General features: G+C 45.6%; 1 protein-coding gene across 1 annotated transcript; it reads left to right on the top strand.

The window, feature by feature from the left end:
* Positions 1-6,792: 6,792 nt before the first annotated feature.
* LOC123031734 (keratin, type I cuticular Ha6-like) lies at positions 6,793-13,508 on the top strand. Its single transcript, XM_044447001.1, has 7 exons — positions 6,793-7,251; positions 9,220-9,302; positions 9,463-9,619; positions 11,721-11,882; positions 11,978-12,103; positions 12,529-12,749; positions 13,361-13,508. The coding sequence occupies exons 1-7, from the start codon at positions 6,793-6,795 to the stop codon at positions 13,506-13,508; spliced, it is 1,356 nt and encodes a 451-aa protein (XP_044302936.1).
* Positions 13,509-18,625: the final 5,117 nt, after the last annotated feature.

The following is an 18,625-nucleotide window of genomic DNA, read 5'->3' as shown; positions in this document are numbered from 1 at the left end:
TTCAACCCTAACCCTAACCCATTTTGTATGTATTTTTTAATCAGAGAACTGCATCGCAAAATTCTGAGAAATGCAAACACTGAACTATAATTGCATTCAGTTTGTGCATTTGTTTAGGAGGCGCACAGTAGATTGGCTCGCATTAAATTGCAATCCAGTTTTCTTAGTTATATGACTATATAAATATCTCTTCTCCTCCTTTATATAGATCTGCTCTTGCATACTAATGAGAATCCTGCAAGATGCTTGATTTCCTTGTGGAAAAGGTGGAACCCTGGTTTCTCCAGGGCATGTCCACATTCTTCCACACCACCACCAAAGCTCTGAAAAGAGATCTGACAAGAGTGTGCTAAAAAGAGGACACAGCTTGAAAAACTGAAAGCTACATATGCACATGTCAACACACAGCATGGAACAACTCAGAGTCAGTCCTAGTTCAAGGAGTAAAATAGCTGAGTTCAGGGCTGAGAAATTCTCATTAAACAAACAAACAAAAAGCCCAGCACCAAAGTAAGAACTAGATTGCTGGAAAGAGGATGTTCCATCCTTCAGACCATATAACAAGTTATTACGAAACCCTAAGGATTCTGGTACATTAACACCTGGAAACACATTTCCAAATGAATTATGTTTGTTAGGAAGCTAATGAGAAGTGATAGTGTACCATGCATGTTACATTCCAGCTTGGAAGCAACACCAAAGAAGGGGCTCAGGGCAGTACATCTTTATAGCTTGCTAAATGCTACCTGTATCAAAGTGTTTTGGCTACGCAATATGTACTGCCCAATGCAGAGCAACTTTTCTGGAGACTGTAATAAGGCATGTTGCTAATCTAAATTATAGTCACTAAATCAAATGTCACTTAATAGCAGGTGGGCCCAAAAATAAAACTGAGGGCAGGGCAGGAAGGGGGGAAGGAGAATATTTTCTCAAGAGACAGAGAGCTGTCCATGGAAACACCAAGCAGCTTGTAGAAGAGGAAGAGAAGGCAACCACTCTGGAAGGAGAATGGAAAAAGGTAAGTGCAATGGAGGTGAAGAAGCAGATGTATTGGCCCAAGATCAACACATGGGCAAGTTCTGGAGAAGTTCATGCGGCTTCAGATGGCTTCACGTGCTTCCCTCGACTGTGATACAGTTGACTTGCTTTACTCGCAAGAGAAGATGGGTGGTGGCATCCAATTCACAGAGTAAGCTGGTGAGCCAACACTTGAAGATGTTGTGAATTCTTGACAAAAACAAAATTACCATATTTTTCCGTGTATAAGATACTTTTTCTTTAAAATATTTACCTAAAAATGGAGGGGCGTCTGATACACGGGGGGGTGGGGGGGGAGGTGGGCGCAGGCGCACTCGGGGGGGAGACTGGCGCGGGCATGTACGCGGGGAGGCGACAAGGTGGTGGGCGGGTGTGTGCAGCAGCAGCTTGTGCGCTCGGAGATCGGTAAGAAAAGTGGGGGGCTTCCTATACATGGGGGCATCTTATAGACAGAAAAATACGGTATCTCTGTATGGCCTTGCTCTCATAAACGTGGACCATTTGTGATCATATGGATGGTGCCAAGATGGTGCTACTTTCTTCTATGGATACAAAACCAGAAGAGAAGGTTGCTTTCTATGATTGTTTGTTTGCCTTTTATACTACAGCATGGCATTTTGGAATCACTTTTTGAAAACTGGGAGTATCCTTGCTTGGGGAATTATTCAAAGTATCCCGATCACAAATCCAGGAGACAAAGTTTGGAGGCATGTGAAACTCAGTAGTTCATACTGAGCTGAAATCACATGGCTTTCCAGTGCAATGAAGTCATAAGCAATGACCTAATTGTCAGGCAAGAAAATTGTGTGCACAGAACTCACCTCAGCTATGGTGTTCCCCAAAGTTATCAGCTGCCTACAACTTGCAAATGTGAAAATTGCAATGACGTGGAGTCTAGAAGAGGAGATACAGAGGGAATAAAATAACCAAACTGAAGATACGGAGGCAACAAAGAACACCCCCCCCCCCCCACTAACAAGGCAGTCTATACTTGCTGGCACACTGGAGAATAGATACTGAACAACTAAGCAACGACAAACAAGGTGCAATTGCTTCTTGTAGTGCCAGAACGAGCTATTCTGTACCATGATTTTCTACCACCCAAAGAGGGATTTATTGCACTGAGAACTTCATCCCTTCTTTCTACTAAATAATACTCACAATTTGGCTCCAATAGACTTGTTTTACTTAGTGCACCACCTACGATTAATTTCCGACTTGGTTATGCGAGGGCTGGCATGTCTCTCTGCTCTCCTCAGGAACTCGTGTGTTTTGTTACATGCAAGAGGCAGACCCAAGCCACAGTCAGCCTTTGTGTTTGCAGAAATGGAGATCACCCAGTGCAACTGCTTCTCCAAATGCACTGATGACTGCAAAGCCCAGCATGAGTTCATTCAGAGTGCAAATCTCTCTTTGGAGGATCTATTTAAACTGTAAAACTCCTGGCCATAATACCTTACCAAGATGGAGCATTTTGTTTCTTCTCAAATCCCCTTCTTTTGGGCCTGATTAAGACTTCTTGGGAACTCAGAAGGTTGTATAATTCTGTGGAATCTTGCCTGGTCCCAATGAAGGTAATGACCATCCGTGGATTTGGGATTTTGTTTTCCTGAACCTTCGCTTTGTTTTTTAAGTGTCAGATTTATTGACAGAGGTGATTCTGTAGACATTTCAGATGTTTTTGCTTTCTTTAAGTATTATGTCAGGGAAACTTATGGATGGTTCCCATTTTTTTAAAAAAAGTTTTCTAGCCTACATGAAGGAAACAATCCTATTAGAGAGAAGGCTTAATCCCAACACCTTCAACTTCCATCTCTGTGTGGAGGGATTCCTGTTCTATGGGGAGACCTTTCACCACGTGTGCGACCACGTTCAACCAGGAGTGGTACAGATCAACTTCTCCGGGCGATGGCTAAAAGTGGGACCTGCAATAAAATCCTTACTCAGGGAATAGGAATTCACTTGCAAGTCCCACGTTTTCAAGCATCATTCCTGAACAGGATACGGGCACACACAGTGAGGACCAGGTACCAGGCAAGGTACACTGGTCCCACCTCCACCACCTCACACAGCCCATCACCCACAACCCACCAGCACCATCCCCATGCTGGCTCCACCTCCTGAGTCTGCTTCTACCTGTGTTCACCAAGCAGAAACCGTCATGCAATTGGGACGCATGCTTTACTGGGGCTCTCATGTGCTCAAAGGGTTCCAGACACAATCAGGGAAATGAAGGTGGAAACCCCCTTTGTGCTTGATATGGGGTGGGGGGACTTAGAGGAGGGGGGCAGTGGGGGCAGAGCTGGCACGCACAGCCTCTTCACTTGCACATGGGCTCCTGTGCTCCACGCCAGCACCGTGCCTGAATGGCGCTACACACGGCAGACCAGAATGTTCCTCCCGATCGGAGCCCCGCCTTTAACTCCCTCTAGTATTCCATTTTCCCTCCCGATCAGCAGGGAGATTCCGGCCACCAAGTTCCCCAGGGTTTTTTTTCTCCCCCCCACCCCCCCCTTCAGTTTAACCTTCCTCTTGTGCATGGGTGGGGCAGCTTTGGCTACAGACGCACTGACACTCATGGGGCGCACATCAAAGATGGAAGGAATGGCTTCAGCAAAGCCTATAATGAAGGCGAAATACAAGATCTGAGCTGCAAAGGACTTAAGGCAGATGAGTCATTCTGACCACTCAGGTGTCCGCTGAAAAGCTGAAAGGCAATCTGTTGCATGGCCCCCTGCCCCCACCCAGCTGGCCAGCTCCTTTCTTCAGGTGCCATTCCAGAGAGAAGCTTATAAAATTTAAGAGGCTTCTGACATCTTAAGAGGAGAAGCATATAAACATTTCTATAAAGGCAGCGCTTCGCTAACAACCACTGCTGCCCTCCCCTGCTTTCTTTCTCCATGTCAGTGGATCGTCCTAACACTGGGATTTAAATTGTAACTGCTAAATCAGAATGAATCTTATTTTTAAAAAACGCACCCGATTGTCACTTATTTCTGCACTGGAGGTCTGGAGTGATTGCACCAGAGCAGGCACTGGATCTACTTAGATCTTTAATGGAACAAGCAGCATTAGTCCAGCCCTGTACAAAGTACTTATGGGATTCAAAGGCACTCTCTGCCTAGGGATGTATGGATTTTCAGGGTAAGCTGGTGATTTCTCTGTTAGCGGACATAGAGAGAAAAAGCAAACTCCTTAGTGGTGAGCCTATTTGGGGGATTCAGTTCAGTAGCATGGATAGGTCCTATAAATCTCAAAAGAAAAGCTGCAATGGATGAGGAGACCCACTGACCACAGCCAGCCTGCTATGCAGATTTTGGTAAATCTGCACTGAGTTTTGCCAATAGTTAGGTCTCTTCATTCTATTGTCCAGCCATTGATGGAATCAGACTTGCAGTACAAGGATTTGGTTCTCATGTAAATGCATACTTGAGCTAATGCACAATTCTGCTAAAGCGCATTGCTGCAAATGCACTCTTGCATTTGTGCAAATCTCCCCACAAAAGTTAAAAAAATATGTCTGCAAGTTTGTGAAATCTGCACACTGTAGATAAAACTGTTTTACTGTGGAATCTGCAGGCCGGATTTAAAGAAACCTGAACTTATTTGAATCTCCAGCTAGAGAAAAGGTTTAGAGAAAAGATTGTTCAGAGAGGCTGAATCATAACTGGATGTTACAAAAAGAGGGGAACCTTTAAAGGTTCAGGGCCTTACGAGAATTGTGAAAACCACTTACAGGCTTCCCAAAGCTGAAAGTGGGGAACTTACAGCATTCTTAGCTCACTCCAAAGATAGCAGCAGGTGATAAGATATGTGAGGCGAGCAGCTGTATTTAATTTGAATGATGGATATTGGATAATGCCAAAAGACATGGAAACTAACCTCAAAAACCCCGTGTTAATTGGAAAGGTAGTTCTCTGTCAAGCATGCCTGAGTCGCACATCATCCCGTCTTCATATAATAGACTGGACTAGATCAATGATTCTCATAACAGAAGTAGTCCCCTTGCCTAGTGCACATCTTGCCTGGGTCAGTAAACCAGTTCTCCCCAAGCTGATGGTTCATACTACAGTTCTCATCATCTCCAGTTATGTGCCCACTGGCTATGTTGGCTGGGGCTGATGGGAAATGTAGTGGAAAAAATCCTGGAGAAGGCTGTAGTTGACCAAGCAATAATATCCCTCAATTGAGTGGGGGGAGAGGGAGAGGGAGAGTAGCTGAGCATCTTTCAGTATTTATTGACTTAAATCTGGAATGTGCTGCAAATGGGAATGAAGCCAGTGGGAGAATACCTCTCTTCAGGCCTTTGCAGACATATGCATTCATGGGATCAAATCATACCTTTTTCATCAACATTAAGAACATAAGAAAAGCCCTAAAAGAGCAGACCAAAAGGCTCTATTATCCTTTACTCTGTTTCATATGGTAGCCACAGGAAAACCCACAACCAAGGAGGACTGTGATGGCCCGTGCCTTCTGCCCTTTCACCCCCATATCAGTGGGCACCCAACTATGGGCTTACCTGGCAACAGTGGCCAGGCAAGCTGTGAGCCTCCATGTCAAGGGTTCAGAATGCCTGCCCACATCTTCTCCCTCTGGGGTGTTCTGGGAGATTTAAAATGGCAGCTCATGAACCAGCTGACTGGCATAGGGAACCCAAGGAAGGAATCAGTGCTGGTGGGTGCTATTAAGCACTGGGGAGCAGGTGCTGGAGTTGGGCCTGCACCAAGGACGTAAGGTGTGAGGCCTCTCCTGCTGTTCTCCCCCACAGTCTAGTATCCAAAGGCCTGGTGTCCCTGACCCTGCATGCAGCAGACAGCCTAGGAGCCATGGAGGGCTTTATCCTCCACAAATTGGTCTGAACTCATGCAAAGCCATATAAGGCCTTCTGAAATTATACACTATAACAGTTATGCCTTGTGGGAAGGGACACATGCTGGTTTGCCAGGGTCCCTTCCCAAAGCATACTATCGACTGTGCAGCCCTTGTCCTTCCCTATTTTCAGCTGACCATATCACCTGGAGTCTGCAGGTAAGCATGGCTGGAACCAGCCTTACAGTTTGCTCCTTGGGAGACCTCTTCCAAATGAAAAAGAAAGGTGGGAACTGTTTGCAAGCCCTGGTGCCTTGTGGTCACTTCCAGATGAGGTGTCCCTACACCGACAAGTCCACATTCACAAGTTCTATGAAAACGATGTTGGCAACTGGAACATGGACCAACAAACTTGACTATGTTGTCTTTAAGAAGGCTAATTTGTGGGGAAGGGGATGTTTGGAAAACCTAGGGATGCCCATGCTGTGTTCTTAAGTGTATTTAGGAAGTTCAGTGGCACCCACTTTTTCATCATTTGCAGTTTTGGTGTCACAATCTAGACCCGCACCAAAAAGTGTAACGGGGTGGCCCTTTTCCACCAAGTATCCCCCATGCCCCACGAATGTAAGCCTAATTATGATGAAAGGTCTCTTTGAACATCATATGTGGCGAGGAATTGCTAGTGATGACTTTCTGCAGCATTTCATTTTTTATGAGGTTTCCTCTTGATGGGCAATTAAACAGCCCTCTGTGCAATGCTCATAGGGAAGCCGACAGAAACTTTCCCAAGAGAAACAGCTTGTTTAACATGCCAACACCCAAGATGCGGAATATAAAAACGCTCTAGCAGGGAATGGCAAGTTCACTCTGTGGAAATCGGCATTTTCTGAGCCGTTGGGCGAACCTGCTGCAGCACCCCAGCTTCACTCACTATCTGGTGCAATGGCCTCCAGGTACTATGCTCAGACCATCTCTTCTGGCTCCGTCAAGGGACTGTGTGGCCCCTCTGGGGGTGGGATCACTCGGAATTCTTCCATCCATTCTGGCAGCTCTTGCAGAGTGCCAAGCCTTGCCTTCAGCAGTAGGAGTGTCTCTTCTTCTTCCGTTAAGCTGGGATCGGGGATCGGCATGCCCAACATCTGCCCACCAAGCAGCTGCTTTGGACCTGGGTTCGTTGGAGGCTTCAGCTGGCACGACGAGGGCATCCTCAGCTGCAACGAGAAGGAGCTGATGCAGTCCCTGAATGACCGCCTGGCCAGTTACCTGGAGAGGGTGCGGTGCCTAGAGCAGGAAAACACCAACCTGGAATGCAAGATCCGTGAATGGTACGAATGCCAGGCCCCCTATGTGTGCATCGACTTCCAGTCTTACCAAAAGATTATTGAGGAACTCCAGCACCAGGTAACGGCATTTTCATCATCATTCATTTCTAAAGTATCGTTCCTGCACAGGGCACACGATCCAACCAGATCTGGTATCACTGAGGGAGCTAAGCACACTTTTGCGCTCAGCACAAAGCTAAATGCACTGTTGCAATCCTGCCTGAAGTACTAGATTTTGTTTGTTGTGCTTTATGCAATGTAAGCAAAAAGGCCTGCCTCTGTCCCTGGGAACTGCCAGTCTAAGGTCTGATGACAGGAACAGAGAGAACTAGGGTCCAGGACAGGAGCAGGGAATAATGAATGCGCAGCAGCAAGTGCAATCACACATTCTTTCTTATTTATTTATTAAATTTATATGCCATTTAGCACTTGTAAATAATCTCTAAAATCTTACTAAGAAAGATGAAAACCCTTAAAACACACCATAATAAAGACAAATGCATAGGTTATGTAAAAACATTGAAGCCAAGTATTCACAATACTATAATCAGAAAGGAAACCTGGCAGCCAATCAGCCAGGGAAGTCCTGGGACTGGGTAACGAGAAAGGCCTTTAAGTGGTACCCAAAACATGCTACAGCTGATGCTTTATGAATGCATGGGGGGAGGCATCCCACAAGATGGCCGCCATCATGGGGAAGGTTCACTTCTGCACTGCGGCACGATGGCACCTGCAGGTCATGGTATGACACTTCCTTTACATGCTCTTATGCTTCCTTACGGCTGCTTAAGCACAAGCCTCACGGAAAAAGAGAGTTGAGTCTTTTACACTTTTTCCGGCAGGCAACTCATTTTGATTTGCTGCATTCGACTATTTATCCACTTGAGGGAATGAAGCAAATATCTTCTGCATCTCATTTCCTGCTGGACCATTACAGAGAAATGGGCTCCCTTTATCTCCCCATGCTTCTCCCAGTGCTACTGCCTATGCTTAGCACAACCACAGTTTGCTATGTCTTCGGACCCAACTTTGCTTTACCATAAATGCACAATTGCATTTCAAGTGTTTGGTGCTTTTCCAAATACTGAGGAAGGAGATTCAGGATCAGGATCACGCAGCATGTGGAAAGAGCACATTAACTCTTTAATCCACATTAACTCTTTAATCCAAAATACACCCCCAGTGAAAATCCCTCCTTCACATCCCACTGCCTTTGCCACTGGAGAGAAACTGTAATTGTTGTCAGTGGCAGCATCAGCATCCTGAGGACTGGAGAGAACTTTCCAGAGTGCAGGAAGGAAGGGTTATTCCTCCCAAACCAGTGTTGGTACCCTGATCATCACTACTTATTTTCTAAATTACCAGGCATATTAAAAGCATCAAAGCAAGTTGTTGCCTATGCACAAGCCACACTGGCAACATTATTCTGGGTTCAGTCAGTATATTTATATCTGGCACAACATGTCCCTAGTTATTCATCAGCTCAACTTCCCTTAAAACTCTGCCTGTTGCCACTTGCTAAACACCTTTAAACCAGATAACTCTCTCCCAAAGGGGAGTCAGTCTATGTTAGAAGATGCAGGATTAGACTGAATATCAGATCCAATATCAGAATAATAGGTATTAAGCCATTAACTTGGGAGTGCAGTTAGATAACTTTAGGCTTTGGACCTAATGGTTTTCTGGACTCCATTCCTTGGATGGTAATGTGACTTCACTTTCTTCAAAAGGTGACAAGGTAGTCCTTCTGTTCATTTTCCTGAGCAGGGTCCTGGACTTCTTCCCACCATTCTGGTCACTGGATGAACCCACTGAATGGCTTTGAGCAAACTATTTAATATGGGCTGCTGAGAGTAAGACGGGGGGATTAATCCCTCCATTTGGAGAAATTTTTGCAGCATGCATAACTTGTTCATTCCATGTTATTAATCTTCTTGCTGCAAGTCATTCAGAAAGGACACCCAGAACAGGAAAAGATGTTCTCTAGGAACACACCCTGAAGCTTTCCCCACAAGAATACTTCACAACCATGTGATTTTTTGTGCAGATCCTGTGTGCCAAGAATGAAAATGCCCGACTGGTGTTGGAAATTGACAATGCCCGCCTAGCTGCTGATGACTTCAGGACCAAGTAAGTCTTACTTAGGGCAAGCAATTAGTCTGGACAGGTGACTTCAGCTAGAAAGGGCCTTGAGTAGCAATCTTCCTTCCTACGAAGGATCTTTTAAGCCACTTTTTCCATTATGAAAACAGGTCAATTTTGTTTTGTGTTAACATCTCCTGTTCCATAGGTACGAGACCGAGCTAGCACTTCGCCAGAGTGTGGAGGCTGACATCAATGGACTGCGCAGAATTTTGGATGAACTGACCTTATGCCGGGCTGACCTGGAGGCCCAGCTTGAATCCATGAAGGAGGAGCTCCTTTGCCTCAAGAAGAACCACGAGGAGGTAAGAGCAAGGCATAGCTGGAGAAAATCTGGCCGTTGCTACATTCTGCTATTTGTGAACCATTTTATTCCATGCAGAATGGGTGGTCTCTTTCCTGGAGCATCATCACAGTGTTGAGGGTCAGCTGAAAATACAGGCAGTCCCCGGGTTACCAATGAGTTCTGTTTCTAAGAAGACGGAAATGTGTTCTTAAGTAGAATTTGTATATAAGTCAGATTATATATGGTCGGCCCTCGCAGGACCCCTGTGAATGTAGAAAAACCATGAATATCTCTTTCTCCCTTCCCCATACAAACTCGCCAGTGCCTCCTCTTTCAGCAAGGAGACGCCAGAGAGATTTCCCTCTCTGGATGGGCGGCATATGAAGATATGCTTCGGAGGCTTCCCTCTCTCTTTTCCTTTCTTCTCTCTCTATGGTGATGCTTTGGAGGTCTTCCCTCTCTCCCCTTTCATTTCCTCTCTCTCTATGGTGATGACAGCCTTCTACAGTAAATTAAAAAAATTAATAGGCTTTATGGCAATTTGCTCCTATGCACGGGTTGCTCATAACGGCCTGTGCTGTATTGTGTGAAACAGCAGCTCACCAAAAGTGAACCATGGAAGCACATTGAGAAATGTGCTTCAATCATGCGCCACTTCCAGTGATTTCCTGGAGCCCCTGTGTGGCTCTTTTTCAAAGCAGGGTAAGACAACAGGAGCTGTTCTGGATCAGACCCAAGTGTCCTCTAGTCTAGCACTCCGTTCCCTCCGTAGCCAAGCAGATGCTTCTGAGAAGTCCACAAGCAGGACCTGAATGCAACAGCGCTTCCCCACACGCAATCTCCAGCAACTGGTGTGCACAGGTCTGTTGCCACAGATGCTGGAGGTGCCATCTGCCATTGTGGCATCTTTCTCTCTCAGGGTAGCCAGACACAAAAGAGGACAGGCTCCTGTGCCATTAGCTGCTCTGTGAAGTGGGCCTTTCTGCAGGGATGGTCACACGAGTTGCAGCTGCTAAATTCCCTCTTCCATACAATATTAAAGGTATGGGAGACATGATCCCTTTTGTGCCTGGACACCTTGTGGACAGGAAACGGGTGACCAGGGTCAAAAAAGTCAAAGGAATGCCCAACTAAACTCATCAGTTAATCACTAACAAATTATTTTCTGGTGGTGTCGAGAAGAGAAGGGAAATAAAGAAATGTTGTTATGTATTTCCATCCTAACAGGAAGGATGGGCCAAAGGGTTCCATATCATGCTATGGAATTTCTTCATGGACCCAACTTCACAGAAATGCAGCTACGGTTATACAGATATTTCTGAGTAGATATATATGGGATTGCACTATTTGTTTATTATGATGTTGGTACTGGTAATATTCATAGCCTGATATTCAAGATGGTCAAAATGGGGCTGACACTGCAGTAAAAATGAATGCAGATTTACATAGAAAGGAGCAAGGTCCTAATTCTAAACAGCCTTGGAATATGCTTGGTCTACCGAAAGGAGGAGAACATGGGTGCTCTGCAGTGAGAAATAAGAAATAACACTATAGTAGAAACAGGTAGTACCACAAAGAAGGTAAGGTTGGTCCTTTGTGGGACCAATTTCTCTCCGAAAAAGTTTGCAAATACTCATGTCTCAAAGGAAAGATGTTTGGGCTGTACACAGTACGTAGTAAATTCCACCAAACACACGGGAATTATTTTTGAATAAATGTGTAGGACTGAACTGTTGGACACTTAAAACAAATAGGATACACAGAGGGAAGCATGCAGGCTGGGAAACCTGATTGCTGCTTCTCTGTCACAGCACAGGGTGAGTAGTAGGAGAAAAGTGGTCTGCCAGGGGGCCTTCTTCCACTTGGTCTGTGGTTCCTCCATGACAAAGCCCACACCTGTTGAGGATTTCAAGCTGTTTGCTAGCCAGATCAATTTGGGGAAATCCGTGAGGTGGGGGCAGCTGTGGGATAAAAAGAACAAGTGTACGAAGGGCCAGCCTCAACACCATGTGGAGTCATCCCTACTTTAGTCCTTGCATCAGGCATTGATATCTAACTGAGTCGCATCCATGTTTACGGAGTAATTCAGTTGATGCAAAATCAGCTGCCCCTTTCTGCAGGAAGTCAATGCACTACGCTGCAAGCTTGGGGCCAGAGTTAATGTGGAGGTGGACGCCGCCCCATCGTGTGACCTGAAGAAGATTCTGGATGAGATAAGGAGCCAGTATGAAAGCCTGGCTGAAAAAAATCGCAGAGATGTTGAGAGTTGGTTCTCCTGCAAGGTGAGTATCTTGGGAGGGCCATTTCAAGAAACCATAAAGCATCGTCTCCCCGTACAATGGAGGGACCAGTCCTCACCATTTCCTTTTTGTTTCAGATGGAAGAGCTGAACCAACAGGTTGTCTCCAGTGGTGAAGAGCTGCAGACTTGTCAGTCAGAAGTCATTGAGCTGAGACACACGGTCCAAGCCCTTGAAATTGATCTGGATGCCCAACAGAATATGGTTTGTTAATAGGGTGATTTGTGGGTGGTGGAAGATCTCAATGCCCCTCATAATTTTCTCCTAACTGAATCTAATATAACCTCTTTCTTGTTCTCTCTGCTGGAATGCGTCTCAATTTCATTGTTGCATTAAAATATATGAGGGCTTCTTAATCAGTTTGAATTCAGCCTTTTTTGTCTACTGACGTAGCAAAATATGAATATAAGTAGTGCTATCTTGGATCACTAGATAGTTTGGCATTGCAACTGAAGTTCCTCATGAGCTGCAGTTCAGATATTTCACTTTGAGGAGCCAAAAGGCTTTATATTGTTTTTCCTACAAGAATGAATATGGTGACCCATCCTGGAAGCCATCCTGCTTAGTCCTCTCTCTCTCTCTCTCTCTCTCTCTCTCTCTCTCTCTCTCTCTCTCTCTGTCTGTCTTAGAAAGGTGCTCTAGAATGTACCCTGCAAGAAACCGAAGCCCGTTACAGCGCCCAGCTGGCACAACTCCAGTGCCTGATCAGCAACATCGAGGGTCAGTTAGGTGACCTCCGATCTGACATGGAACGCCAAAACTATGAGTACCAGGTGCTCCTAGATGTCAAGACTTGCTTAGAATCGGAAATTGCAACCTATCGACGTCTTTTGGAGGGAGAAGACTGCATGTAGGTATAACCCAAATGGCTCCTGGGAAAAGCTACTTAAGTCTACCTCTTGAGGATAACTCTCACTGAGAGGGGAATCCTGTGCTTGGATGGTGCCACTTCAGCCAGCACACATTTGAGGGTGTGAATTATGGAGGAATTCAGATGCTTAATCAGAAGCGAATGATCATACAGGGAATGGTCCCTGCCTTAGGGTTCAGTCCTAGACACAAAACAGTCCTTCACTTCTCAGTATTCGCCAGCCAGCTTGGGAGATGTAGGACTTTTTTCCCCATCTAAACATATATAGGATTGAACCCTAAGCCATTATTTTGCCCAGCTCACGGAACAGGTTGCAGATCTCTAATGCTAATAAATTTGTGGCTGTGGATACAAGAACGCGAATTCAGAGGGAAAAGACATTTTGGGTAAAGATGGGGACAATTTGGATGTGGGGACATGGGCACCAGTTTTGCTAGACAAAGGCCACACTGCCCAGGGAATGTTAGGAGTTAGTTGTAGGCCTTTTTTCTGTTTAAGCCTGCCTAGGACTGTGCCCCAACCCATTTTGAGCATGTTGGACCAACTTTTTCTCCTTGTCCAGTTTTCATCCGATTTCTTTGCAACCTCAGGTTTCCCAATGTTCTGAGCGTGCCAGAATGTCCCCCTCCAGTCTGTGCTCCGGTCCCTCAGATCACTAAAAAAATCCGCACCATTACAGAGGAGATTAAGGATGGAAAGATCATATCCTCTCGGGAAGAAGTCCAGCATTTGATGTAGCACTTTAAGGCAGTGAAGTGTGAAAGCGACACCGGTGCATCATGGCAAGAGGAAGAAATCGTCATTCAGCTACAGCGTTGTCAATATTAAGGGAGGGTTCCAGCTAATGTTCTGTTCTCTTGATTCATTTCATTCCTGGGTACTTTGGTGCGTATACTAACTTCTTCAGGGATTGAGTTGCTTCCCTTCAGTAGTCATTCAGCCTCTGGGGTGAAATGTCAGCATTCTCAATAAACCTTTACTTCTGTTTACCTTCCTATATTGTATGGAGAAATTTCTTTTTGTTTCTCTCTTTGGTACCCACCTCCTTCACGTCTTGCTTAGAAGGCAGTTCCACTGATTATTCAACTTTCCCCCTCTGAAGCAGGTTTGCCAAGTACAGCATCAAACAAGAATGAGGTAATTTGGTGAGGGGGGAAACTCCCAAATATTGGGGGCATCGGCAGTCTCAGAAATCTTCAGAGGAAGCTGGACTCGGAGTGCCTTTTTTAAGCCTGGAAAAAGGAAAACCCTTGTTGTGCGGCTGCTCACTGCATTTTAGAGCCATCCTTCCCAGGGGATAAGACAGGGTACATCCTGTGGGAACAATACTACATTCTTCTGGCCCAGTCCTGGGGAAGCACAGCCAAAATGCTGCAGCAGAAGTGGGGATGGAGGGAGAAGAAACTTCAGCTGGTTCTTATAATTCTAAGTTAATTCAGTCCTCAGCCACCAACCCTGAACATTTCTTAGAAGTTTCTTCTTCCACCCCTGGAAGCTGAAGATCCACATACACACATTTTCATAGGGGACAAAGATGTTAATGGAATATGGAGGGAAGGCATGGCAAAGCTCAATACCAAGTGCACTGATGGATTAACTTCCTGGGTAACTTCCGTTTCCTGCTCCCTAGGAAGGTGTCTGGTCACTGATTACAATGGGTTTGATCCAGATTATGGCTACAATTTTATTACATTTACCTAAGTTCCTTGGAATTTAATGGAATCAGCTTCTGCGTCAACTACCTAAAATTGTTTAGGAAGGTAGTTGGGCAGGTCCCATTGGAATCAATGGAGCAATCTGGTCATGTCTTGAAGCCCCACTGATTTAAATAAATGAAGTGCAACTAGCAGATACACATACTCACTGTTAAGCCCCACTTACAGTGAGAGGCTTACGCCAAGATGTGAGTGTAGAGCTCAGTGTATCTCCCCTCTATTATCAAAGGCTCTCAAGATTTCATTACAGTAAGTTAAAAAAGCACCTTCCCTACCCAAATAGTTTGACTACAACTCCAAATGCCTGGTCCCTCTCGTGCTGCTCATCAAGAAAGAGATGGAGGGGCACAGCTTTTTAAGCCTGCCAGCAGGAAGCCTAACAGGTTCTGGGTTGGGGGTTTTCTCAGATTCAGGAAACATAAAGATCCAGTCCACTTTCCTTTGAAATCCGAGTATCAAAAATCCTACCCAAGCACTGGACAGAGCTTTTACTTATTTTTTCCTGAATTAATTTCAACTCTCGACTGTTATGCTGCCTGCAAGGGAGGAATCCCAGTGTAGCAGAAAGGAAAAATGAAGCTTTCCATTTAAGCGGTTCTTTCACACATCCATGCGTATGCGTGTGTGTTGGCTTTGTCCATAAATGGATATAGGCAGATACACTGTTGCCTGTTCAGATGCAATGGGCCACTCCAAGAAACCACGGTTTTTTGGTACACAGATGAATGAGCAACTGTGTCACATTAGGGTTTCAGCTTTTCCTACAAACCGAGACTGCCAACAGGTTCTGATCCAGCTCCTTCAGCAAGAATACCATGGCACATAAGCAGCAACCCTAACCCTGCTTTGGGGTTACTGTGGTTACAGCTCCAGCTATGACTGGACATTCCTTGCACGGTGAGGGAGGCAGTGCACAAGCATCAAAACCAATTGGCCCGTTCGTGATGCAGGCGGCAGCTCCGAGGAGGGCCGGACAGTTAGCTTCCTGCTGGGGTGTGGACTCTTGGCAGGTGCCCAGCCGTGACGGCTCTTGATGCCAACCCTAGCTGAAGTTATGACATACTGAGGCCCACAGGCATTCTGCTGTCAACGTGTTCTCCTAGTTAAGCCACATATCCGGTAGCTCTTGAGAGTGAGTGCCCCTTCCCAGCACCACCGATGGCATCCCTTGCTGGTGCAGAAAAAGGACCATCTAAGCCAGCATCCACGTCCCAGCATCACCAAGCAGATGCTTCCAGCAGGACATGAAGGCAAAGCTGCCCCCTCGGCGGCTTGCCAGCAAATGGTACGGGAGGCACCTTGTCTCTGAATCTGAAGTGAGCATAACCATCGGCAGCGTCATCATCCATGAATTTGCCTGATCGCCTATTACATTATTCCACGTTATTTTAAAGCCACTCAATAGCTGAAGCCCTCTGGGCAGTTCACAAGAAGTCACACAATAAAATATAAAACAAAACGTCATTTCAGCCAGTGGCCATCACATCACAGCTTCTCTGCACAATTTTTCCATTTGCATCCTTTACTTTTTTAATTATTTATTTCCACCCATCAGCCAAAAGGTTTCCTTTTTGATTTTCAGTCCTTCAGAAGCACACAAACGGGGTTGGTTTTTAAAAGCACAAGTGCATACTTTTGCCTGTCTGTTATTCACTTTCTTTTGTCTTATCGGCAGTGCAGATCAAAATCTCCTTTGCACATGTTGTCAGTTTTATCTTCTCTAAAGCATCACATCTTGAAATGGCTCTTGCCGGTTTCTGCCGTACTTTGGTGCTTCCTTAAACTCTGAGCTCTGAAAGTGGTGGCAGAAAGAGATGGAACTATTGGTTCAGGAACTGCAAATAGTGCTTGAGTGTTGGTGTAATTACTATGGGAGTAGGGCTGTACTATGGTATGGAGAAGAGAGACTGTGTTTTCCACTGCTTTTTCCAGGGAACTCTGTAGCTACTTGGGAAAAGCCATTCACAAGCCATTGTGCCAGGTCAGCATGTCACACCCAGAAAACAAACCACCCTGAACAAGCCAACAATAAGCTACAGTTTCTCAGGATGGCTTCCCTGTGGTTAACAAACCACCCCGAAGACTCCATGCTGGGTCCAGATGTCATGGCAAGCTGTTCTGAAACAAACAAGGGTGATAACCCACTATGGTCACTATCTTTATTTCCCCCAAATTCCTCCAAGTAGGAATTGTGAAATAGCCTAGTCCCACACAGTATTCTAGGCTAAGTGGCAGCTCACCCTGACCACTGTTCTTGGCAGCCATCATGGGAACCCCACCCCATCAGCTCTGTATCATGATATAGTATTGCTCTAAAGCATGTCAGAAAAATAAAAATTGCAAACAGCAATAACTAGGAAGCCACATAAACACCTTCAGTTTCAGAGATCGCCTTCTCCAATCCAGTCCCATTTCTGGACAACTCTGATAGCACTAGTCCCAATACACTTTTTATTTCCAACAAATGCAAGAACTGCCCATTTACAATTATGTAACCATCAATGAATGCGCAAGAGGAAGCATCCGCTTGCCCCCATGGCAGCTATATTTTGCAATGCGACCTTAAAGGGGAGTTATCAAATAACATTTGTTGTGTAATGTCCAAACACATAATGCATGACCGATCTCCTCTATTCACATTAGCACTCTATTATTAGCACTCTCAAAACACTTCAAAAGTCTGGCAGGGCAAGACTGATCTTTGCAGAACTTGTGCTGATTCCCCCTCAGCATCCCTGGTCTTTAAGAATAAAACTGCTTCCCATGAATAGGCCTAGTGGAAAACACATTAAGCTAGTGGCTTGCAGTTCTCTGGGTCCTCCAATCCCTTTTTAAAGATTAGGGTTACACTGGCTGTTTTCCAGGCCTCTAGTATAGAAGTCTATTTGAGGAACAAGTTGCATATTTCTGTTAGAATTCCATGATTAGTCCTTGAGTGGACGCCATCCGGACCCTGATGACTAGTTACTTGTTAGTTGGCCAGCAACTTACCTCTTCCCACTTGATGTTGATTCAGTTTTTCAGACTCCCAGAAAGCCCTGGTCCCAGCACAACTCTGGGACCTTCCACCACTCTAATATAGGTCTTAAATTGAACAGTCTTGAGTTGCTGTTGTTCATTGGAAGTGATACCTCCATCATCAGTCAGAACTTCCATTACTGGGTGCTATAGAAATGCTATGAATACATAAATAACCAGGGACTTTTCTGCTTCAGGGGAATGCCTCCTAATTATGAGCTCAGGCAAGCTTCCCAAACCTACAAGGAAGATGCTAGCTGTTGATGAGGACACACCTGGAGGGTTCCAGATTGCGAAGGTGAGCAAACAAACAACGGATGAAGGAGGGATTGTAGTTCAGTGCTTTGCATGCAGAAGACCTTCAGGGTGGGTTCCCAGCATCTCTGGGGAAGACAAGGATAGATTCCTGCCTGAAACCTTGGAGAAATACTGCCAGTCAGTGCTGGCAATACTGGACTAGACCCCTGGTCTCACATAGCATAAGGCAGCTTCCTCTGCTCCTCTGCTACTGAGTACCCTGGCTGTACCCACAGGGGTTGCATACAGGTTTAAGCTCAAGCAGCTGGTCTTGTCGAAGCAGACTTCCCCACTCTCACCTGCCCATACCACCCCTCCATCCCCTGAAAGGCCTACATGGAGAGTCAGGAAATCCTGCCACATGGGGCAAACTGTGATGTGTGTAGCAAGAGGGATCCCCAATGACCAGGCAGAGGGAACCTCCATGAGCAGAGCCCTTCCTCTTGCAGAAGGCAAATCCTGGAACCAGCCCAGCAGGTAACTGGATGCTGATGCTCGGAAGGCCAGAAGTCCAAGGCTATTTGCTACTAGGCACTACGACAGAGCAAAGCACTACAGAGGATGCCAATCCAACCTGGGCGAGTTTCTTTCCTGTCACCGAAGATGGCAATCAACAATGTTTTAAATACAAACCAAAATCCACCTAGAAAATCTTCCAAAGGGAGATGGAGAGCAAAACTTGTCCTCATCGGTCTCTGATGCCCCAGATGGCCTCCCGCCAATGAATTGCTACTCAGAGTATCGGACTAGGCATCCTGTAATATCTTGTGCAAAGTTTCTTGGACACTTTGCATGTAGACAGAGAAATAGCAACGCTTCATCTCC

The sequence above is a fragment of the Varanus komodoensis genome, unplaced genomic scaffold (assembly GCF_004798865.1).
Source record: "Varanus komodoensis strain SLA01 unplaced genomic scaffold, ASM479886v1 scaffold50, whole genome shotgun sequence".
Taxonomy (NCBI): Eukaryota; Metazoa; Chordata; class Lepidosauria; order Squamata; family Varanidae; genus Varanus; species Varanus komodoensis.
Note: the sequence above shows the minus strand (reverse complement) of the source record. Positions and strands in the feature narration are given on the sequence as shown.